This window comes from Aythya marila (assembly GCF_965140915.1).
Source record: "Aythya marila genome assembly, chromosome: 26".
In the NCBI taxonomy this organism is placed as follows: Eukaryota; Metazoa; Chordata; class Aves; order Anseriformes; family Anatidae; genus Aythya; species Aythya marila.
This window is the reverse complement of record NC_139067.1, coordinates 4150746-4174194: the sequence shown is the minus strand read 5'-3', so window position 1 is coordinate 4174194 and position 23449 is coordinate 4150746. Positions and strand designations below refer to the sequence as shown.

The 23449-nt window shown below is 59.7% G+C and overlaps 3 protein-coding genes across 4 annotated transcripts; 2 read left to right on the top strand and 1 right to left on the bottom strand.

Moving 5' to 3' along the window:
- Positions 1 to 124: 124 nt before the first annotated feature.
- Positions 125 to 7099, top strand: RETSAT (retinol saturase). The gene is made up of 11 exons (XM_082779725.1): positions 125 to 338; positions 975 to 1157; positions 1792 to 2033; positions 2469 to 2670; positions 3269 to 3466; positions 3573 to 3692; positions 4358 to 4496; positions 4679 to 4788; positions 5138 to 5304; positions 5564 to 5723; positions 6002 to 7099. The coding sequence occupies exons 1-11, from the start codon at positions 152 to 154 to the stop codon at positions 6151 to 6153; spliced, it is 1860 nt and encodes a 619-aa protein (XP_082635851.1). The 5' UTR covers positions 125 to 151; the 3' UTR covers positions 6154 to 7099.
- Positions 7100 to 7817: 718 nt separating this feature from the next.
- On the top strand, positions 7818 to 10547 carry LOC309887743 (caspase-7-like). Of its 2 annotated transcripts, none has more exons than XM_082779674.1 (4): positions 7818 to 8250; positions 8521 to 8693; positions 9971 to 10100; positions 10175 to 10547. In XM_082779674.1, the coding sequence occupies exons 1-4, from the start codon at positions 8025 to 8027 to the stop codon at positions 10489 to 10491; spliced, it is 846 nt and encodes a 281-aa protein (XP_082635800.1). In that variant the 5' UTR covers positions 7818 to 8024; the 3' UTR covers positions 10492 to 10547. The 2 variants fall into 2 exon arrangements, with proteins under 2 accessions (XP_082635800.1, XP_082635801.1); XM_082779675.1 differs by having other exon boundaries at positions 10219 to 10500.
- A 2015-nt stretch (positions 10548 to 12562) lies between these two features.
- On the bottom strand, positions 12563 to 18649 carry TGOLN2 (trans-golgi network protein 2). Its single transcript, XM_082779445.1, has 4 exons — positions 18567 to 18649; positions 16768 to 18308; positions 15922 to 16005; positions 12563 to 15688 (listed from the first exon to the last, which is right to left on the bottom strand). The coding sequence occupies exons 1-4, from the start codon at positions 18613 to 18615 to the stop codon at positions 15683 to 15685; spliced, it is 1680 nt and encodes a 559-aa protein (XP_082635571.1). The 5' UTR covers positions 18616 to 18649; the 3' UTR covers positions 12563 to 15682.
- Positions 18650 to 23449: the final 4800 nt, after the last annotated feature.

Genomic DNA, 23449 nt, shown 5'->3' with positions numbered 1-23449 from the left:
GGCAGGAGTGGGCGGGGTTATGTGGGGAGTGGCGGGGTTGTGTAAGGAATGGGCGTGGCCTGAGCGGAGTGGGCGTGGTGTGGGCGGGAGTGGGCGTGGCGTGGCGGGAGCGCGCCGGCGGCGGGGGCGCGCGGCAGTCGGGCGCTGCGCTATGGGGCTGTGGGCGCTGCTCGCCTTCGGCCTCGTCCTCCTCCTCCTCTTCCTCCTCCTCCTCCTCCTCCTCGCCCTGCTCCGCTGGGGCTGCTCCCGCGGCCCCAACCCCTTCGCCGCTGACGCCCGGCGCCCGCCGGCCCCGCTGGTCACTGACAAGGCTGCCCGGAGGGCGGTGCTGAAGGCAGGTAGGGGCTGCAGCCCCGGGATGTCCCGGGATGAGGCCGGACCCCCGGACCCACAGCCCCGGGGTGTCCCGGGGATCCCCGGACCCACAGCCCCGGGGTGTCCCGGGGACCCCGGCCCCCTGGTGTCCCATCCCCGGGATGTCCCGGGACCCCCATCCCCCGGGACCCCCAGCCCTGGGGCATACCGGGACCCACATCTCCAGGTGCCCCGTTCCTGGGATGCCCCGGGACCCCCATCCCCTGGGATCCCCATCGCTGGGATGTCTCAGAACCCCCATCCCCCTGGACCCCCATCCCCCAGGACCCGTGTCGCAGGGATGTCCCAGGACCCTCATCTCCCGGGCACCCCGTCCCCGGGATGCCCTGGGAACCCCATCCTCAGTATGTCCCGGGACCCCCAGGACCCCCATTCCCCAGGACCCCCATCCCCCGGGTGCCTGTGCCCAGGATGCTGCAGAACCCCCATCCCCTGGGACCCCCATCCCCGGGGACCCCCATCCCCAGGATGTCCCGGGACCCCCACCCCTGGGACCTCCATCCCTGGGACACCCCTTGCCCCCCTCTGGTGCCCCATCCCTGCGGCATCACCCCCCATCGCCATTTCGGGAGCCCCTGCTGAGGACCCCGCTCCCGCAGTTTTCTCGGCAGACAAAGTCCCCGCGGGGCTGGATGCCATCGTCATCGGCAGCGGCATCGGGGGCCTGGCGGCGGCCGTGCTGCTGGCCAAGGCCGGCCGGCGGGTGCTGGTGCTGGAGCAGCACGGCAAGCTGGGGGGCTGCTGCCACACCTTCAGCGAGAAGGGCTTCGAGTTCGACACCGGTAAGCATGGGCACGGAGAGGGCGACGCTCGTACGGGGTGGGAACCAGCCCAGCACCCAAAGCCCTCGGGGGGGAACCCGGGGACGCTGCCCCCACGCAGGGAATTGGGATCGCAGCGGCATCCCCAGCACGCACCCAGCGCTTGGCTGGGATGAGTGGTGGCGTCTCGTAGATGTGCCCTCACCCAAAATTTCCCCTGCTGAAAGAGAGGGCATAGTCACGGTGCTGCCGTCGCGATGCTGCTATCGCGACATGCCCTGTCGCTGTGACACAGCCACGTCCCCGTGGCACCCCCTGTGCGGGCAGGTCCCCGCAGCACGCTGCTTCCAGCGAGACAAAGTCGAGCTCCGTGCGTCTCGCAGCGTGCCCAGGATTAATTGTTGACAGCAGCATGGCGAGGAGGGGAAATTTATGTCAATGTGTACCAGAACTCCTGAAAAAACACCTAAAAATGCTGCGTTGAGCACTTGGGGTTTCCTTTTGAACGTGAGCTCTGCCTCAGCAGCGGGAGGCTGTGGGCACCCTGCTGAGCCCGGAGGAGCCGGGAACTTCACAGGGGATGTGGTGCGAGGAGAATAAACCCCAGAATACACAGAATAAACCCCAAATAACACCCCGCCGTGGCTTCTTGCAGGGATCCACTACGTGGGGCAGATGTACGAGGGCAGCCTGACGCGCTTCATCGTGGACCAGCTGACGGAGGGGCAGCTCGAGTGGGTGCCCATGCCGGCCGCCTACGACGCCGTGGTGCTGGGGGAGCCCCGGCGCAGCAGGGCGCACCGCGTCCTCACGGGGGAGAAGGAATACTTCAACAGCTTGAGGGAGCGCTTCCCCGGAGAAACGGCTGCCATCAATAAGTTCGAGCAGCTCACGAAGGTACCGGGGGCACGGGCTCGGTCACATTCCCTCCGCTCACGGGGCTGTGGTTGGAGCTTTTGGCTCCGGTTCCTTGCTCTGGGGTCATGTGAGGGAAAGGAAATTCTTCCCCTTGGCTGCCCTGGGGACAGCTTTTTGGCATCCACACAGCGCGGTGGTGTTGCACAACCTGCCTCGGCGCAGAGCCTCGCCATCCCAAACGCTTCAGGAGACAAACCTCAAAATCTCCATTTTGTACCCCAAAAGCCCTGCGTCGCACACAGAGCTTTTAACCCATCTGCGGACACCCTGCATGTGCTCAGAGCGGGGCGCGAGCAGTGAAAGAAAGGAGAAAAACCCACTCCCTGCCCAGCCCCTGGTTGTTGGCAGCCCTGGCGGCCTCCCCTGGCACGGGGAGGGTCGGGGGCGCGCTGCGACCGCCCCCCTCTCTCGCAGAGCGTCATCAGAGGGATGAAAGCCGTAGGCATCCTGAAGCTGCTGCCCCTGCCGCTGGCCCGGCTGCTGTGCCGCTCGGGGCTGCTGCCCTGGCTCAGCCCCTTCTGCAGGATGGCTTCACGCAGCCTGAAGGACGTGGTCGACGGCCTCACCGCCAACGCCGAGCTCCGCGCCATCCTCAGCTACATCTTCCCCACCTATGGTAGGGCGCCGCGAGGCTCGGACACCCAGCAGGGGTGAAGTTAGACCCTTCGTAACAAAACCAACCCGTCCAAAACGCCGCTCTGCTTTGCTTTTTGGATGCGTGCCGGGCAGATCCCAGCTCCCCGCGCTTGGCTTCGCATCGCGTCGCTGCTGCTGGACCGCCCGGAGCCCTCGGTGCCATCCTCAGCGCTGTCACAGCGTGTCCCTGCCCGCTGTCCCCTGCTCGCCTTCGTCCCCAGGGCTGTGGCTTTTCCTCCGCATCCTTCGGCTTCCCAGCAGGAATCCTGCACGCGAGGGAGCAGCCGTCCTGCGCTAACCTCCTGCTTGCTGCTGTGCTGAACTTTCCTGCTGCCCTGAAGCTCCCTCCTGCCTCAAAGCTCCCCGGGGGCAGCTGGAGCTCGGTGGAGGCTTGCAGGAGATGCAGAGCTGCCAGCCCCAGGCTCCTTCGCCCTCCCTGCGCCTCGTAGGGCCCTCGCTTCTCTTCCTCTCAGCAGCCAGCCAACGCTTGCCTCATCCTAAAACCTTTGGGATAAAGCTGCAAACCCAAGAAAACCCCCATTCGGTGAGAACGCCCCTTGCACTCGCCCTTTTTCCAGGCGTGCTCCCCTCGAAGGCCAGCTTCTCCATGCACAGCATCCTGGTGAACCACTACCTCCACGGCGCCTGGTACCCCAAAGGGGGGGCCGGGGAAATCGCCTTTCACACCATCCCCATCATCCAGAGGGCCGGGGGCAACGTGCTGGGCAGGGCGCCGGTGCAGAGCATCCTGCTGGATTCCCAGGGCAAAGCCTGCGGTGAGCGGTGGGACGGGGCCGGACGGGATGGGGGGGACACGGCTTCCCCCCCCCCCCCCGTGCCTTTAACCGGAGCCTTCCTCCCCTCCTCGCCTCTCCCCTCCAGGCGTGACCGTCAAGAAGGGGCAGGAACTGGTGAAGATCTTCGCTCCCACCATCATTTCGGACGCTGGGTTATTTAACACCTACGAACGGCTCCTGCCGGCGGAGGCGCGGGCTCTGCCTGGTAAAACGCGACGGGAGCAGCCCCGCGGGGTGGGACGAGAGCTGGGTTTGATTGGGATTAGCGCAGTAATCCCCTCTCAGCCACAGCATCCCCATCAGGGAGCAGCTTTGTAATTCTTTGCTAGGCACCAGCAAAACCCAGCGGCAAGCCCGAATCCCTTTGCAGGGGCTTAACCAAGTCAAATTGGCTTGCTGGAGCTGGCATTGCTGCTTGCTTGCTGCAAAAAACGCGACACAGTGCCCAGGAGCTTGTGAAATGTGGTGAAACTCCTGCTCCAAGTTGAGCTTAGCTCTGCCACCAAACTCCCTGGTGTCTCGGTGGGAGCTTTCTGGACAATGACATTGAACAAGTGTTCAGTGTTTGCAGAGTGGGAGCACGGCTGAGTCACTAAAAGTAAAGTGCCAAGGCTCTTGCACGAAAGCTCGTGCCGAGGTTACCCTAAAACCTCCCCAATGTGACACGACGGCTCTGCTGCCATCTGTACAGCTGCCAGCTGCCCTCCTGCCCTCGGGGACTGGAGGACATCAGTTTTGCAAGCCGACACAACCGAGGGGAGCAGCGCAGATTTGAGAGGGGCTTCCTCTAGGAAAGGAGAAGCTGCCACTTCCCTGTAGCTGAGCCGCCAGGAAAATACTAATTTTCCACTTCTTTCCCCCGTATCGCAGAGATCCAGTCCCAGCTTGGCATGGTGAAGCACGGCGAGGCGGGTTTCAGCGTTTTCGTAGGTCTTACGGGCTCGAGCCAAGAGCTGGGGCTGGAAGCCACCAACTACTTCGTCTACCCAGGAAATAACCTGGATGAAATGTACGTCCGCCTCCGTCTCCGCCATGCTTCGCTGAGCGCTAAGGAGATAAATTCCTGGGTGGTAGCTCAGCAAATGCTCGGAGTGCTCTCGGCAGATCCTCGCCGCGCGGTGATGTGGCTCTGGCAGGTCTTTGCAGCAAGGTTTGCACAAACCCAGCCCCAACCCCTGCATCTCTCCGCAGAATGAAGCGGTACCTGACTGCGTCCAGAGACGAGGCCGCCAAGAGCATCCCCTTCCTCTTTGTCACCTGCCCCTCGGCCAAGGACCCCACGTGGGAGATGAGGCACCCAGGTGAGGGCTGAAGCTGGGCAGCGACTCGAAACCTCTCACTGGAGTTAGGTTCATACGCCGGCTGCGGATGAGGAGTTTCCCCTAAAGCAGCCAAATAATGCCCCGGGGTTTTGCAAATTGGGGGGTGCGAGTTGGTTTTGATCAGGGAGGGGTCTGTTCAGGAGCTTGCTCTGTGACGAGGGGAAAGGGTGGAGAGGCTCCGTTTGGTGACTGCACCGAGGACGTGGGGCCACAGCTACCTGGACACGTCCCAGACGTTCATGGGATTATTTGGGGCTGGGTTGGTGGAGGTGAAGTGGGGGCAGCGAGGGGGCAGAGGGGGGCAAACGCCAGCCTTGTCCTGCTGCAGGTAAATCCACGCTGGCCATCGTGACCTTTGCCAAATACGAGTGGTTTGAGGAGTGGAAGGACAAGCCGGTCAACAAACGGGGAGATGCTTACGAGGACCTGAAGAAGACCTTTGTGGACGCTGTCATGGAGGTTGTCTTCAAACTCTACCCCAACATTGAGGACAAGGTGAGGAAATAAGGGGTTCACGGGTCCTCCGGATCCTCTCCTGAGTCCCTGCTGGATCCTGGGTGGCACCAGCCTGCTCAGCTGCCTCCTGACTACACGTGGTGCAAGGGGGCTGGCTGCTGTCCTCTGGGACCACGCAGTGCCCAAACTTGGCCACGAACACCACCCAGGGGCTGCAGGGAGCCTCGTCCCAGACCGTCCCCCGTGTCTGGGGGCACCAGACCCCCTTTGCCATCGCGCCTGCCCTTGTCCCCTGCAGATCGAGTACATCTCTGGGGGGTCGCCCCTCACCAACCAGCACTACATCGCCAGCCCCCGGGGGGAGATCTACGGCATCGACCACGACACCAGCCGCATGCAAGCCGAAGCCATAGCCACCATGCGGCCACAGACGGTTGTCCCCAACCTCTACCTGACAGGTACCACAGCCCCGTCCTCGGGCGAGGACGTCCTCAGGGAATTATTGGGGTGGGAGGACAAAACTCTTCAGTCACCCAGTGGCACGAAGGGATGAGCCACCTCCGTGCCGTGGGGTGCTGCAAGAGCTGCTGGCACGCGCCGAAGCGCATCGCTGCCACGTGGCTCCAAGGGCAGGAGGAAAGGGCCGGGTGTTCTCCAGCTCTGGGACATGGACTCCCTGCCCGGCGCTGGTTTGTTACTGCTGGGCAGGATGAAGCCTGTTCCTGCTCTCTTCCAGGGCAGGACGTCTTCATGTGTGGCTTTATGGGAGCCCTGCACGGAGCCCTCTTCTGCGCCAGTGCCGTCCTCAACCGCAACCTCCACCTGGACGTGTTAAGGCTGAGGAAGCGCGCACAGGCCCCCACCAACGACTACAAGAAGAGAGATTGAGGCCTGGCGTCCCACCAGTGCCCCCTTCCCCTCCCAGCCTGGCAAATCACCCCTGCACCACGGCTCAGTGGTGGCTTTTGGCATAGGTAGCGCATCCTCCTCTCACGCAGCTCCGAAGGATGGAAGGCCAGGAGGAAGCTGTTGCTGGCTTGCCTCGGGTCCTGTCCAGCTGGAGCACGACTCCTTCCGCCACAACGCACACCACCACCCCGTCCCGGCTGCCCTTTTGAGGGCAAATCCTTTTTCCCAGCACTGGGGCCACCAAGAGCTGACACGGGCAGTGTTGGCCAGGGGCAAAGTTGCAGCACTCCCCAAAAATGGGGTGCGCCAGGAGGCAGAGCCCAGCAGCTGCCACCAGCAGCACCCTGCACAAACCTGCCCAGGCAGCATCAGTCCTGCTTGCTGTCAGTCCCTAGGTGGATGATGGCTGCATCGAAGCGAGGGCAAATCGCCCCAGGCCAGGCCAAGCCCCATCACTGTGTGTTAACGAAGGCACAGGGGGCTCACCGAGGCTCCCTCGGGAGGGAGCCTGCTCTTGGCTCCAGCCCTCGTCCTGCAGCCTCGTGGCCACTTGCTGCCCGTGGAGTTCAGTGGGTCAGCAGCGCAGGCGTTGTTGCATGCCCAGTTGGATTGATTCAAGCTGGATTTAAGGTTACCGAGGAGCCACGGCACGCGGTGCTCACCAGCCCTATGGGGCGTCCCACGACGTGCCTTGCTGCGGCGGTGTCGCACGCTGCGATCCCACAGCCCTCGGTCCGGTGATGCTGCAGACCTGGGTGCTGCTCATCACCAGACGTGCGATGGTGCAAATCCCCCCTCCTTTAGAAGTAGCAAAAAGCCCGGCCTGTCTGCTGGCCGGGAGAAGCTTGGGCACACGATCAAAGCCCCCTCCTACCACCGCGGTGCTGGGAAGGGAAGCACAAGAGACCAAATAAAAAAGCCTCGTGACGTGCTCAGTGCCTCGTGATGTGGGAGCAGCAGGGCTGGGGTTAGGGTGGCGTGAGGGGGCTGCTCGCATCCCCCAGGGGATGCAGAAAGGGCCGAGCAGAAACATCCCTGCGCTCCAAACCCCCCAGCTGGGTGGCGGAGAGCAGTGAGGCTGGTGGGCACTCAGGGCTTCCCAGCAGCCTGGGCAAGCTGGGGAAGGAGAGAGCTGTGCTCCTAAGGAGGGGGGCAAACCCCATCGCTGGGGGCTGCCCTGCACCAGCACGGCCTGCTTACGGGGACAATAAAATAAGGGGGTACCATAAGTGGGTGTCCCCAGCACGTGGTGCGCAGCTGACGAATGCCTCCCTGTGCCAGCAGGGTTGGCCAGAGCCGTGCCAGCTGAGCAGCCCGGCTTCGTGGACTTCAGCCCCCAGTTAAAGTCCTGCTGGGAGCCGCGGGGGAGCCGGAGGGGGCGGTTTTCCAGCAGCCTGCTGGGGAGCAGGAACCAGCTGGATTTGGGGGGACTGGAGTGAGGGAGATGCCAACTCCACATGGGAAAAGCAGGGGAGGGGTTCCCACAGCACGGGCATTTCCCTCCAGCCCTCTCTCCCCCTTCCCATGCAGGGAGGTGAGGGTGAGCATCCCCCTGCCCTTGTCAATGACCCCCTTGGACCAAAATACTCTTTTTGTTGTTGTTGTTTTGTTTTGGTTTTCCCCCTCCCTGCATGCCCCATGCTGAGCAGTGCTCTGCAAGCCCAGTGGCAAACTGTGGCCATCTCCTGCCCCAGTGACTCATGCCCAGGTGACACCTGGCAGGTGACAGGGCGCTGCTCCTGCCTTGCCCTCCTCCTTCAGCCCATGCTGACGTTGAATCAAAGGAGCACTCGGGGCTCAGCCTCCAGCCCAAGCTCCCCGTTGGGGCCGTGGGGGTTCAGAGGCCACCAATGCTCCCGAGGAGATGCCCCAGCACGGCGCAGGCCAGGCAGAGCCGGGCTCTCATCATCGTCAACACTGATTTCTGCAGCAGTGCCGGCGATGTGGTGCTCGGGGCCCGGAGGGGAGCCAAGAGGGAAGCGGAGAAGCTTTCGAAGGCACTCTCAGAGCTCAACTACAAGGTGAAGCTGATGCACAACAGCACGGCCAAAGAGATGGAAGACCTTTACCAGCAAGGTACGCGCCCCTGCGGCACCGTCACGCTCCCCAGAGCCCAGCCAGCTCCCAATTCCCACCTCTGCCTCTGCCCAGCTTGGTCTGAGCACCCTGTGACAGCCCGAGTCGGCGCTCAGCGGCAGCTGGGGACTCTCCCCAGAGCCAGACCCAGGCCCTTTAGGGTCAACCCACCATGGGGCTCAGATTTGGATAGGCAGGGAGTCCCCAGCACACTGTGGCCCCAAACTGGGCCACAGCTGTCGGGGCTGAGGTTCGGCTGTGCCCCCGCAGAGTGCAGCCGCGAGCACGGGGATTTCTTTGTGAGCATCATCTCCAGCCACGGGGAGGAGGGGGCCGTATTCGGCTCTGACTGCAAGCCGCTTCAGCTGACCCGGATCTTCCGAATTTTGTCACCACAGAATTGCCCGGTGCTTGCCGAAAGACCTAAAGTCTTCTTTATCCAGGTAACGCAGCTGCTGGTGATAACTTGATCCCTTTTGGCTAAGTTTCTGCAGAGTTCGACTGGCACAAGCAGGAGCTGTCAGTGTGTGGTTGGTTTAACTGTGGACTTTGCTACCCCTGTGTGAGCTCGGTCTCTTCTTCACCCCCTTTCCCCCCACACAACCCACCGCCCCTCTGTTTTTCATGCTGATTTTGGGGTCTCCCTGCTCACTGCACTATCCCCCCCAGACGCCACCAGGGTGTGGATAAATCAGTAAGAGTTGCCTTCAGATTTTATCACCGTGCCCCTCTCCTGCAGTGGGGCTCTGAGAAGCCCAGAAGGGGCTTGGCAGTGTGGAGGAAAATCCCCAAACCTGGTCCCCTGGGGAATGGGAGCGCGCCCTGGCAGGACAGCGCTGGGAGCTGTACCCGATCGGCTCAGGGAGGATTAGGCTAGCTCCCTGAGCAAACACACAGTCTGGCAACCTGCAACCTCGAGTGATACCAGCTCTGCTGCTCAAATATGCAAATACGCAGAAATCTTCACCTGAAAGCAAGTCTAGATTGCTCACGTCACTCGCTTCCTTCTGAACAAAGGGCTCAGCCACCGTGCAGGGCATGGTGACGACCGAGGATGTCTCCAACAGCTAAGCCAGCAAAACCAGGGACCGGTGTGTGCCCATGCTGACACCTCACCCCGAGGGCTGTCCTCCCTTCAGGCTAACACCACAGGGTCCCCTTGGCACCACTGTGACTCCCAGTGGCTTTCACCCACCTATTGTTCAGTGCAGCTCCTTTGTGGGCAGCTCCGGGGGCCAAGCAAGGGTTTACCACTGGGGTTTTGTTGCACAAGGGGCTGTGATGGGTCCTCAGGGTGGGCTCAGCAGTGCTGGTCCTCCTCCAGCCTTCCCAAAATCCCATCCCTGGAAGAAAGCAACGAGAACCACATGGAATCAGCAACCACACACAAAACGTTGCACTCCAGGGAGAGTCTGCTGGTGCTTTCCGAGCAGACTTGGGGGGCTCCAGGTGTATTCCTGGAGCCCCAAAGGGAACCAGGCTCACGTGGGGAAGAGCGGAGGCAGCACGGCTTGTGGGGAAGGGAGGCTCAAAAAAGCTGAGCTTGGGGCTGGATGGACGGGAAGGGAAGAGCCTGGAGAGGAGCCACGTGGGGCCTGGGGAGCGGATGGGGTGCAGGCGTCTCCTGGGGGTGCTGCAGGTCTGCAGGGGGCCCCCAAAGACCCCAGGAGCTCTCTGGGGGCAGAGCAGGGGAAGCCAACAGCCGTGGTTCTGCCCGCAGGCCTGCCGGGGGGGCGCGCTGGACCAGGGGGTGTTTTTGGAGACTGACAGCGGGCAGCCGGAGCCGTGCAGCTTCTCGGAGTACCTCCGCATCCCTCCCAACACCGCCGTCATGTTCGCCTGCAGCCCGGGTAAGGAAACGCTTCGTGAGCCAAAATCTGGAGGAAACGCGGCCGGGTCCAACGCATCTCCCCTTCCTCTGCAGGTTACGGAGCCTTCCTGAACCCCTCGGGATCCAGCTTCCTGCAGGCGCTGCTCAAGGCGCTGGACGGGGAGGAGCGGGGCCTGGCCCTCAGCCGCCTGGCCACCCGGCTCAACGGGGACGTGGCCCTTCGCTTCCAGGCCCGGGGCACCTTCGAGGGCTGCAAGCAGATGCCCTGCTTCGTCACCAACCTGCCGCGGGAGGTCTTCCCCTTCTCGGCCATGTCTGAGAGCCGCCGGCTCCTTCCCAGCCCTGCTCTGCAGGGAGGGCCGGAGGAGGAAGAGCGGCAGCCTGGCTGCAAGAAGTCCCAGGCTATGTAGTGGGGTGGGGAAAAAAGGAGAAGTTGTGGGAAAACCAGCAGAAAACCCCTCCGAGAAGGTGACCTGGGGTGTGCCAGAACTGCCTGGGGGAGCAGCACCAGGAAGATCTGGGGCAGATCCTTCCCATGTTGGTCTGAGAGCAGGGCTGCCCGAATGAAGCCCGTGACGGCAGCCCCGAGCCCCAGAGGACTCCAGCAGGGCTCTCGGACCCGCTCAGCCCCTGATCCTCTTCCACGGAACAGCTCCAGCATCATGAACGCAATCTTATCTCAGTGAACCTGAACAGGCCATGGGACCTGGGCCTTTTCCTTACAGAGGAAAAGCTGATGTTTACCTGCCCTACCCACAATGAAAACACTGCTGCTGTGGTGTAAAGATCACCCCCGGCTCGAGCTGTTTGTTCATAAGGCTGCTTCTTGTTTAAGGCTTTACAAAATGAGGAGGGTGCTCAGCGGGGCTTGCAGGCTGGTGGGTTAACTTGGGATGAGGGTCAGGGTGTGGTTTGGGGAGCTTTGCTCAAAGCAGGGCTCGGTTCACAAGCAAGAACTGGCTCTTTGCAAGCCTCTTGTTCCACAGGACGCACACAGGGTGGGCTGGGACCCCCATGGGACCGAGGTATTTGCTCAGCCTGCTCCTCCTGCACACCCCGGGGTGTCTGAAGCCCTGCAGCAGGCAGGGGATGCCCCCACCCGCGCCCCAGGGCTGAGCAGGTTTGTGCTCACACGTTAACTCATTAACTCCGTGCCACCTCCACCCGAGGGCCTCTCACAGAAAACCTGGCTGTATCGGTATTTCTCAGCTTAGCCCCGCATAACTGGGCTCCAGTAAACAGAGCCCTGCCCAGCTCGCAGATAATTTGTGTTTCGCTGAGTGTTTTGCCCTCTCCTGGACTTTGAGACCTCCATGGGCGTGCGGTGCTGCTGCCCCGATGTAGCCCCATGCTCAGCACTCACCTGGGTCCCCACATCACCGCCTCACGTCAAGGGACCTGCTGGGTCACTGCTTCCCTCTACCTGTAGGAACAAAATAGTTTTGAGGCCCTTATGGCAACCCCAAATCAGGCTGGAACTGGGCAAGGGGGTTGAGGAGTTGTTAGAGGAGCATAATCCTTATTTCTTTGGGACATCACCCTGAGGATGCCCAGCAGAACAGCACTGATCTCCTCCTAGTAAGGCTCGGGAGGGCACTCCGCCTGACAGCCCACCATGCGACCAAACAGAATTTTTATTTTAATTTCCTCCTTTCACCCTTTTCTTTTAATTCTCTCAGCGATGTGGTCAAGTGGGGGGGAAAAAAGGCAAAAAAAAAAAAAAAAAGCAGCTCTCCCTTTTCCTCCAGCCTGTCCCTTGCACACGCTGCTGGGTCAGCCAAGCCGGAGGTGAGCGTAGCAGGGCGGATTTTCACCTTTCAGAGAAAAAGTGGAAGAAAGGGGAAAGTTTCTTCCATGTGCTGCAGGAAGCAGCTGCAGGCACTACCCAGAGGTGCCTTCAGTATTGGCAGCTCAGGCCAGTGGCAGCTTCTTCCCCCCGTTCCAGGCTGGTCACCAGCAGCACCCCGCACAGCCTGGCCCTCCTCCCATGGGCTCCCTCTTTCCCAGTCTGCCCCAGTCCATTCCAGTTTCAGCTGCTGCGCTGGGTCCTGCTCAGGGAGCCTCCCTGTGGGAGAAGGAGGGAATGCAGCAGGACAAATCTGAAAGCATCGCTACTGCAGCCTCAGCTCCTCGCTAACCCCACAGCCTGAAGAGGGAACCAAGTCACGGGCAGGGAAGTGCCTGCTGATCGCGAAGCCGATCGTGAAACCGTCTGGAAACTTCTCACCCAGGCCGGCAGCTGAAGGCTGTCTCGGCTCGTTCCGGCTGCAGGTTGCTTGGTGACACGCTGTCTGAGTTTACCTGTGCAAATCGAGGCTCCCCCACAAAGCCCAGAACATAAATCACAGCTCAAAGACTTTGTGGGTTTTCTACAGCTTTTTTTTTTTTTCAAAAGGAGGAACTAACCTGCACCGTCGCTGCCAGGTTTCAAAGATCAGGCAAATAACGCAAGCACCAAAAAAATCAGAGGTGAAAACAGCGTATTTCTGAAATCATTTATTGACTTTACCACACAGAAAAAAGTACAAAGAAATATAAAAATTCTGATCCTTCAAAGCAAGGTGCGTTGCACTGCAGCAGAAAACAAACCATTTGCTGATTCAACCTGGCAAGGCAGCTGGCCTAACAGGAACATTTGGCAAAAATTACGTACCGACAGATACCATCCATTCGAAAACGTCTTGTGTCCAAAGGGAAAAGGTTTCACGCACCTTGACCAGTTTGAAACACATTGCATAAACTCAAATCCCATTTTAAAATTAAACAAAACCGAAATCAACAGAAGTCATTCCCAGAGGTTTCACGCCGTTGGGTTACGGAGGTTGCTGCCAGGAGCAGGGCACCTGGGAGCTGCTGGGTAGGAGGAGGCTGAGCTGTGAGCCCCCCACTGCCATGCGAGCTCTGCCGGCCGAGGCTCCTGCCCTCGGTGCTGGCTCAGCCTCTCGGTGCCTTCCTGCTTTGCTGGAGCCACCAAGCAAGGTGACAGCTCCGGCAGAGACGTGAGGTTTGATCTCAGCAACCTGGTAAAAAGCTCGTGCTGCTCTGCTCGGCACAATCTGACAGTGGAACACCGATCCGGACGCTTGAGGTCCTGCTATCAGAAGCTTCAGCTTGCTATCAACAGCCCAGCGCTCTCAACAGGGGTGGGATTTCCACCAGAACTTGGAGTGAGAGAGGACTGAAAGACATCTGAAAAAGCTCGTGGGATATAAAAGCAAGCAGGTTGTAAAAAAGCCTTTGTAAACTATTCTTCAATGTTTTTTTTTAAAAAAAAAAAAAAAAAAGGACAAAGCAGGAGCACAGCACAAACTCTAAGACTTCAGGAAGGAGCAGCTCAGATGCACGTGGTATTTCACGTCTTAGCAGACAGTTTCCCCCCGCTGGCAGCAGACAGCAGCCCCCAGCTCCCACCCCGCAGCCTGTCCATACACCAGCCACCCGACAGCGCGCCTGACTTTGCAGTCATCATCAGAAACAGTGACGCCTTGTTGCGCGAGCTCCCCCCTCTCCCAGACAGAGCATTTCCCTCCAGGGTTATGTTCCCAGACTTGTTTTCCTTTCTCTTCCCCCCACCTCAAACTCCCGCTCACCAGAATAGCCTCTACAAGTACTTTTAGCATCAGAAGTTTACTACGAAAACCTTGGGAGCTATTTAAAGTCAAGAGGGACCTTCTCCCACTCGCCCTTTGTGCCGACAGCTAGGGAAAAAAAAAGAAAAAAAAGAAAAAAAAAAATATTTTTCTCTTAAGTGGGTCAAGCTGTGCACACAGCCCCCAGATCCCCTCTTACAAGAGGAATGAACCACAACAGAATAGAGCTGCAGCTTTCATCTCCAGGCAAGGAAACTGGGCCCCTGTCAGCGTGACTATCTTTGGCGACCGCAGGCAGATCACCAATCGTCCGCAACCTCAGGAGGCTGCAGGAGGGCAGGTCTCGCACCACGAGGCGCTCCTGTGGCCAGCGGAAGGGAAATCAGCCCCCGAGCTTGGCAGCTGAAATGGGGACAGGATTCTTCCTGTGCAGTCAGTCGGCAAGGGGATGACTCACCTACGGTCGGCAAGAGCTTCGGGCGTGGAAGCTTACCCGTGTGAAGAGCTCCGGATGCGTCATGCCGTTCTTTTTCCTGCCCACATCGGGGAAAAAAGCACAAAATAACAAGCTGGGCAGGCACTTCGCGCGGCCTCCCAAAATGCCCTGTCTCAAACAAACATCTTTGGAGTAGAGCTACCAAAATAAGAAGAGCGTCACAGCTCTAACTCAGCACTCAACACGTTTTGCAGCCTGAAATACAACCGGTACGTCCCTGGCTCTGGTTTAAGTGCTCCACAGTGATACCGAGGCAATCAGTGCCAAGCAGCTGGCCGCGTGTACATTCAGCGACACAAAACCTCTCACAGCAGGGGCTGGCAGAGGTGCGTGAGCAGCCACGATCCCTCCCAAGGGCAGGGCACCTGGCTCAGGAGATGCCTCCACGCAGGAGCCACGCGGAGGCAGCGCGCCCCGCCGCGGGCTGCGACGGCTTCGGAGGTGGTGCTGCGAGCCACGAGGCGCCCACGGATGCGCAGTCCCAGCGTCGGCAGCTTCCTCACCCCTCAGTGAGCCACACTTCTTCAGCAGGAACTGACCCAAGGATGTGGGATCAACACGGAGGCTCGGCCAGCGCCGCAGAGAAGAGCACTGAACGCTCACGGGCCTCAGCGCCGCGTTTCGGAGGAAGGGGGCTGAAGGGCTGAGGTTTCTCTGATCCCAAACGCTGCCGGATTACCGCACACTCCGCGTTACCACCCATCGACATCCTACAGCAGGGAGGAAATCGGCCTCTCAAGCCTGCCATAACTTCACTGCAGCGATTAGGCGCAGGGCTCTGTAAGCCTGAGCGGCCCCTTCACAGCATCCAGCTGAATGTCATCAGTGCAAGCACCCCAGCTGCGGGGACTGCGAGGGAACGACCCCTGTGGAGGAAGTTTAAGCTACAGCCAAAGGGCCAGGGACAGCCCCAGCACCTCCCAAGATGTGCGTTACAGGGAGAACCTAGGTGTCAGACTGACATTGTCCTCATCACAGAGAGAAAGAAAGCAGGAAAATCAGATCAGGGTCCTTGGCGGATAATTTCCAAGCTAGTGCAATCAGCCTCGCTCCGAACCTGAGCATCCAAATAGAAAGGACAGAGGAAGAGATCTCTGTGCTGGTTCCGAAGGCAGCTCTATGACTCAGAGGAGACAACCACATGGCTCATTTCGCAGGCAGACTTTTTTTCAAGAGCAGACGTAGGTACAGTAGACGGCCAATTCCACTTCATTTGGACGCAGGAGTTCTGCCAGGTGCCGGGAGCTGGCTTTTCGCGGGCCACAGACTAGAGGCTGGCCGCCCAGGCAGAAAAGCAGCTCACCTTCAGGCAGCTGAGAAACGCATTTTAGGGAAGTGAGAAGTTTAACATTACCAAGGTGCAGGTGCAGAACTAGAAGCATTTCTCCTTCCTGTCCTCTGAAGTCCAAAGACGACAGCAAAGCTACGATTCAGAGTGCTACAGCAGGGCAGTCGGTGGGGTCCCAGGATTCCATCACCGGGCATCCTTGTTCCATTCAACACCTGAGGAGGAATCTAGATCTGGAAAGGCAAAAGGAGAGGTTTAAGCAATGACCCTGATGGAGCAGCAGGGCTTCAGAGGGCTGAGCCTCTCTGAGGAACTTTCAAACAAAAGCCGAGCCCTTTCCAACTGCCCGGCCACCCAACTGCGCCCCAGGGGCAAGTCGGGAAATTCCTGGCAGGGGAAACAACTTCCCCAAACGTTGGTGAGGTGAAATGGGGAGGTTTGGGCTGGCAAACCAAGCGGCCCTTACCTTTTGATCCAGTCTCTGGTAATCGCCAGATTTGGGCCGTCGACCGCTTTTCGATCTTTTCCCTTCCAGAGCAAAAGCAATGATCTTTGGAGAGAGAGAGGCAGGGACAACAGGGGCAGGTCAGTAACAGCCACAGACACTTTTTCTCACTTCAAACAGAGCCAAACTTCTGCTGAGCCAAGGACAAGCTCCACTTGCCTCCTTCTACAGGCCATGTCATTTGAAAAAGCACTCGAAATAAACAAGTGTCATAATTTAGAAGCAGCTAAGATTGAAAGCAGGCAACGAGGAGGTCTGCCTAACATGCAGAAAAAAGTAAGAAGCTGTTCTCCTTTTCCCCACCTCAAAAATAGCTCTGCAGGAGGGAAAAAGCAGCAGACAACAGCTCTGTGCTCTGAGCTGCGGCCCTCTGTGTGCTGCTATTTAAAGACAAGTCTTTTGCAACCTGCTACAGAAAACTCCTCGTCAGTGAGAAGCACGGGGTAACTTCACACGTCGTTTCCTTTCCACCTCTCCCAGCTCCATTTCTCGGAGCTCAAAATAACTGCCAGAGCTGGGGCCACCCGATTTCCATGGAGACCCACCCTCCTTGTCACAACACCCAAATTCATCCCCGAAACACGCCCCAACACCCCTCTGCTCATCCCACAGCTGCCGACGCCGGGGCTCAGATCAGCGCTAACCCACACCACTCAGCAAAAGGGGAGGCTTCGGCAGGAAACCAAAGACAAAAACCAAACCAGAGCAGCAGAGGGGAAAGGGCTGCAGCCGAGCACGTCCCAGACAGTCTGGCAGGAAGCTCCCAGCCCAGCAGGTGCGGTCTGGGCGAGGAGCAGAGCCACTCACCTTGCGCTTGTTGTGGTAGGCGACGTACAGGGCAGCGACGACGATGGCCGTGGTCACCAGATAGGCAAAGAAGTGGCTGTTCTCCGACTGCTCCCTGGGAGCAGCAGGGTTGCTCTTCTCCCTCTCCTTACTAACCGAGGAGCCCCCGTTGCCGTTCCTATCCCCATCCTCCTCCTCTTGGAGCTCCCCGCTGTCTGGAGAGCCTTCATTGTCAGACTGTGGCGAGGGGTTTTTCTCTCTCTGCGAGTCCGTCTGAGCGCCCTGGCTGCTGCCTTGCTTGTTGGTGCTGCTCTGGCCGGCGCCTTGCTTGCTGGTGTCGCTGCTTTCCTGCCCGTTGGTGTGCTGCTGGCCTCCATTTTCCCTCATCTTGCTCTCTTCCTGGGGGTTACCATTTTGCTGCCTGCTGCTGTCTTGCCCATTTTTGCTGTTTTCCTGCTCGTTGTTGTTTTGCTGCTGGCTGTTGTTTTCCTGCTGGTCTTTCTTTTCCTGCCTGCTGCTGTCTTGCTCGTGGTCCTTCTTTTTCTGCTCATCATCTTGCTGTTTGTTTCTGCCTTCCTGGTGGTCACCATTTTGCTGCCCATCACTGTTTCCCTGGCTGTTGCTGTCATGCTGCTGCTCGTTGTTGTTTCCCTGCCTGTTGGTGTCATGCTGCTGCTTGTTGATGTTTCCCTGGCTGTTGCTCTCTTGCTGCTGGTCATTTTTGTTGTTTCCCTGCCTGTTGGTGTCATGCTGCTGCTTGTTGTCCTCGTTGTTTCCCTGCTTGTTGCTGTCTGGCTGTTGGTCGTTGTTGTTTCCCTGCCTGTTGCTCTCTTGCTGCTGCTCATTGTTGTTTCCCTGCCTGTTGCTGTCTGGCTGTTGGTCGTTGTTGTTTCCCTGCCTGTTGCTCTCTTGCTGCTGCTCATTGTTGTTTCCCTGCCTGTTGCTGTCTGGCTGTTGGTCGTTGTTGTTTCCCTGCCTGTTGCTCTCTTGCTGCTGCTCATTGTTGTTTCCCTGCCTGTTGCTCTCTTGCTGCTGGTTGTTGTTGTTTCCCTGCCCGTTGCTGTCTGGCTGTTGGTCGTTGCTTTCCTGCCTGTTTTTGCCCTGCTCAGTGCTGTTTTTTTCCCCCTTGCTGCCATTACCGTCACTGCCACCACCTGTCTGGGTTTCCTTCTCTTTCTCGGTGTTGCTGTCACCATTTTTCTGGTTTTCATCTTCTTTTTTATCTTTGTCCTTCATAGTATTTCTGTTGACACCGCTCTGGGTTTGCCCACCAGCGTTGTTGCCATGCTGTTCGTGATCTTGGTCACTGGGGCTGCTGCTGTCCTGGTGCTTGGTGCTGCTGTTCTCTGACCCCCCGTTGTCTCCATCACTCGGGGGATTGCTCTGATCCCCGTTTCCCGTGCCCTGTTCCCGTTTTACCTTCCTGCCGTGCGCTGCCAACGACTCGAAGCTCTCCCCCCACGCTGGGTTCCCGCCGGGCCGCTGAGGGGCACGGGGCAGCGATCCCTCAGCGAGCGCGGAGGTGCTGCGGGTCCCGGGGAGCTCCACGCCCCGCCATGCACCTGCAACAAGCACACAGCCCGCCGTCAGCGCCCGCAGCCACCGCAAAGCCCGCCCGTGAGGCAGCCCCGGCCCGGGGGACGGAGCGGGGAGGCCCCAAGGGCCCAACCTGGGCCGGGCGCCACCGAGACCCCGTCCGCAGCCCCCCGCGGGGCGAAAAGCCGAGAGCCTGCACGTACCCCAGCGGGACCCAGCCCCCCACAGGACCCCACAGGACCCCCCCGGGCCTCCCCGGCCCGGCCCCGGCCGCCCCCGCTCACCCCCGGCCCCGGCGCCGAGCAGCAGCAGCAGCAGCAGCCGCAGCGCCATGGCAGCCCCGCTCCGATCTCCCAGCCCGCTTCCGCTTCCGGCCAGGCGGCGCCGCTTCCGGGAGGAGATCTCGCGAGAGGAGGGGGGGGAAGGCGGGAGGGGGCGCCAAGAGCCGCGCGCGGGGAGGGGCGGGGCTTGGTGTGAAGAGGGGCGGGGCTTGGCGGGGAGATGGGCAGATCTTATGGGCGGGGCTAACGGTAAGGGGTGTGGCTATCGCCACGGTGGGCGTGACTTGTTGGATAGGGAGTGGTGGGCGTGGCTTTGTGTGGTGGGGCGTGGCTCGGTCGGAGTGGGCGGGGCTTATCAGCCTGCGGGCCGCAGCCCGGACCGGAAACGGCATTTTGGGGCCAAAGCAGCCGGTTTTGGGGCCGGTTCCCACCGGTTTTGGGGCCGCTCCCGGGCCCCGTGCAGCTCCCGAGGAATGGCGGTCACGTTGCGCGGCGCCTCCCTCCTCCGTTTCAGTATTTCTCCTGCTTGCTGCGACCCCCTCCAGGCACTCCTCATTTCCGAGGATATTGCCCCAAAATCAGGGACGGTTCCGCGGCCGAGCCCCTCGGTGCCGCCAGCCCTCAGTGCCATGGTCCTGCTGCCACCGTTGCCCACCACCTTCCAGTCCCGTGTTGCCTCGGCCATCCCGGGGCGCTCCGGGGTTGTTTCCTGCTGCGCGCTGATATTTTGGGGGCTTTTTGGGGAGGATTCTGGTAAAATAAAGAGTTCCAAACCTTCTTGGGTCTTCTGTGTGTTCCTTGCTGCTACCCGGCGAGCTCAGCTGTCCCTCGGCGAGGGGAATTGGGCAGGGGTCGCGGCGTTCTTCGTGAGGCTTTCCCCCAGCTTTCCCTGCCCTCCCCACACCACGACTCTGGTGCTGGGCCCCCAGGCGCGAGCTGTGCCCGCAGGGCTCCGCAGTCCGATTTACAGCCACAAATCCCAGCTGCCTTCCCCTCAGCTCGCTCCTTTCCCTTCGGACCAGCGGATTTGCCCAGCAGAGCCCTCAGCCGTCTGACTGCGCCAGGCCGCACGCGCTTCCCGGTGTCCGCTCGGTGTCCCCGGAGCCACCTCATCCGTCAGGCACCCTCCTGCGGCGCTGAGCGCTGCCGAACCTTCGAGGCCCAGCGAGAAGTCTCCAGAAGGAACTGCAAGGACGCCACAAATTCGTTAGCCTCCCCTGTTTAACGCTGAAATACAGAAAAACAACGCAGCAGCATCCAACACACGAAGCGAGCGAGTCCTGCGCAGCGCTAATGCTTTGGGGAATAATCCCGACTTGGCCTCAGAGCATGATGGATTATGTGGTTGATTTTTCTTTCTTTCTTTTTCTTTTTTTTTTTTTTTTCAGCCCGCTATTCAATTCAATGCATTCCAATAATCCTAACGGCTCGGTTCTGCCCATGCCTGCCTTTCTAAGGAGACAGAAGAACAGTTGGCCCAATGCTTTTGTTGAGATTTAAAACAGACAAGCGAGGCTATTTCGCATGCCCAGCCAATTCGGCTTTCACTCACACCCCTGGAAGTCAAGAGTAACTGAACCGAGGCCAAGTTCCTCTGGATTTACAACAATGCATCTGGGAGCTGAGTTCTGCCCAAATACCGAGCGCGGGGCTGACATCAGCGCAGCGCCGGGTGGCTCGCACCGAGCTCGCTTTCCTCCGACCCTTTTCTTGAATAAAACTCGATGAAAAGGACGGCGAGCGTGCCCGGCCCCGCGCAGCGAGGAAGAGGAGGGCTGAGGGCCGCTATCGCCATCCGCTGCAAAGCAGGAGGAGGAAATTCCCGTCGGGTCCCACCCAGCTGCTTCCCAGAGCTGCTTCCCACTTTCCAGGGAAGAGCCAAGAGGCCGAGAGCCGCCAGGACGCGTGGATCCGTCCTGCCCTTGGGCACCGAGCGGTCCCCAGGCCCCGCGACATCGCGGTGCTCCGCGCTGACAAAGCCCTCACCTTGCCACAAGTGTCCGCGCCCCCTCCCCCTGAGGGCTGATCCGGTCAGGATAAAGGACCGAAAGGAGAAACAATTAGCAAATGGAAGAATTTAACGATGCTAATTAAAATGTATTAAGTGTAGCCACCGCCTCTGCACCAGCTGCTTTGGCAGGAGCCCGGAGCCCGCGAAGCGCCGGCCTTGCCCCGGTGCGGAGCGGGGAAATGGGACATCTGGTGTGCCCCCCCCGGCCCCTCGCGAGGAGCGGGCTCGAGGAAGCCTTTGCCTCGTTTGCTGCTGCTCGCCGGGTTCGCGGCGGAGCCCCTAATTAGCTCCATCTCTGCAGGAGACCCCTGGGACCTCATTAGGCATTTCAATTAGTGAATAGCCAGAGCTGCGTCGGGAGAGGGGGCTGGGGGCCGTTGGATCAAGATGGCTGCAATTAGGCAAGCGGGCGGAGGTGACAGAAGCAACCCCGCTTCCCAAAATAAAATAAATAAATAAATAAAAAGAAAGCGGGGAAAGCACCAAGCTGGCTCCCAGATGCTCCCCGCGCGCTCACCAGAGCTCTCCGAGAAGTTTGCTGCCGAGCTCTCCACGAGGCGTTCGCCAGCTCCCAGCAGGACGACACAATGGCTGCAGAGAGCCCAGGGAAAAACGTCACCCTGGTGGTGAGGGGACGGGAGGGACGCGCTGCCCTCGTCCAGCGCCCGGTGGCATCTGGAGCCAAAATGGGGACAGCAGCAGGGTCACCGTCACGGGGACGCGGTTATCGGATGCAGTTGGGATGTGTGATAAAAAGCAGCCTGCGAAGGGGTGGATGCTTTGTGTTTTCAGGGTAACAAAGGGAACAAACTCAGGAATCTTTGGCCCCAAGCTTGGGTTTTGTTTTGTTTTTGTCACAAGTTCAGTGAGTGAATTCTCTTAAGGGGGAAATAGCGCGGGAGCGCTGCCCGGCCCCTGTGCCCAGCTGGATCTCGGCTCCCAGCTCGGAGGACGCGTTGGGCATCGGCAGAAATGCAGCCCAAAAGTTGTCCCGAAAAGAGGAGGGGGGCTACAGGCCCCTTTGCCACAGCAGCACAAACTGAAACACGCCGCCCTTCCTGCCACAGCCGAAGCCCAGAATTCCTCTCATTGAAGCGCCTCCAAGAGGACGAAAAACCTTTGGCATTTTTCTGTGCGTTTTGTCTCACGTTTTTCACCCAGCCCCATCGCTGCAAGCGTGACGAACGTGCGGATCCCCCGAGCAGCCCGGTTAAACCAGGAGAGGTTTAACAGGAGAGGTTTAAACAGGAGAGGTTTAAACAGGAGGGGCTGCTTCAGCGTGCTCGTCTGAGCCCGAGCAGAGCGTAACCGGTCTCCTCCTCGTCTCCCCCTCGTCTGCAGGAGGAGCAGAGCCACGAGGGCTCTCCTGGGCCGCAGCGGCCACTTGCTCCTCTTCCAGCAGGGCTAATCCCAGCCCAGCCCAGCTCAGGAGCACGGCGAAAGCATCGGAACAGATGTTCCTTTTCTGTATGGGAAAATGCCGAGTAAAACAAAGAAATATTCTCCTGCTGAAGACCAACATCTGTTTGAAGCTGTCTGGCTCCGGTTCAGACTTTAATTCTTGTGACAGGTCTCTTCATGCCTTTAATTTCCCATGAAATCTAATTCAAGAAGTTGTTTGTCTGCAGCCTGCTCCCGGTGTTGGGGAGAGCGAGGCCGCATGCGATCCAGACGTTCCTTGCAGAAAACCAGTTTTTTGGAACGGCCTTTCTAAAAAAAGCCCCGTTTTGCCTCTTTTCAAATTATGGCCCCGCACGTTTTCGGCGACACCCTAATCCCCTCAGTTCTGGAGCTCGCACGGCCGCACGACACGCTATCAGGATGCCATCAATTAAAGCGTCGTGGCCGGTCCTCCGGGGTGCTGCTGCGGAGGCATGGTGCCCGAGCCCATTTCCGAGTTTGTTCTTCGAAAGCGAAGTGTTTAAACAATTTTTCACATGGAATGGAAATGCCTCCCGAGTCCGGGGCTGTCTTGGGTGCGAGGGTGAACGGAGATGCTCCTGGCACCTCCTCGCGCTTGGAGGCTTCGGTGGTGGCCACCAGGAGCTGGTGAGCAGGAGCTGGGGTTGCTGCAGGCTCCTCTCACTGCTTGAGGCTCCCGGCGAGCCGGGCCCCCTTAGAGCAGTGATCTGGGGAGCTTCCAGCCAGCTCTGAGCTGGGGCTGGCTGCAGATTTAAGCTGTCACTGAAGATGATCCTCAGCTGGATGTGAGGAGCTGTGCTCCTGCTCTCAGTGTTCGCAGGACTCATCTGGAGCTGCCACATGGCCACAGGAGGTGACGTTTGCCCCAGACCCATCCCTGGTGTTCGTGCAAGGGCTCCAGAGTGGCCCCGTCCTGTTTTCTTGTCTGCTCCTGTAGCTGAGGGCATCCATCAGCCGCAGCTCTGGTAGTCCTGCCCAGCCGCAATCCGTGCACAGGAACTCACAAATCCAGCTGGCATCTTTTGGGGCCACAGCTGCCAGCACCATCCCAGGGCGCGCACCCATCCTGCACGACATTTGGCAAAGACGGGCTGTCTTCCTTTTCCTTGAGGACCAGGCACACGAGGACAGTCCCCTTTCCTTTCACCCGCAGGTGGGTGTCCCCTGCTGCTCCAGCTGGCTGCAGACGCTTCCTCTGCGGCATCCCGGATGGCTCAGCACTGGAAAGAAGAGAAATGTCACAACGAGAGGCTACGGCAGTGTTTATTCCACCAAAACCATCAAAAGCCTCCTGGGCAACCTGTGTGGGCAGGGGGCAAGGACCAGGCGGCCCCCAGAGGTCCCCCAAAACCCCAACCATTCGGTGCCGCGGTGGGAAGCGCCCACCGAGCTGAGAGCTGGTGCCGTGGAGGACACTGCGGTCCCCAGAACGCAGCTGGTGGAGGTGGAATGG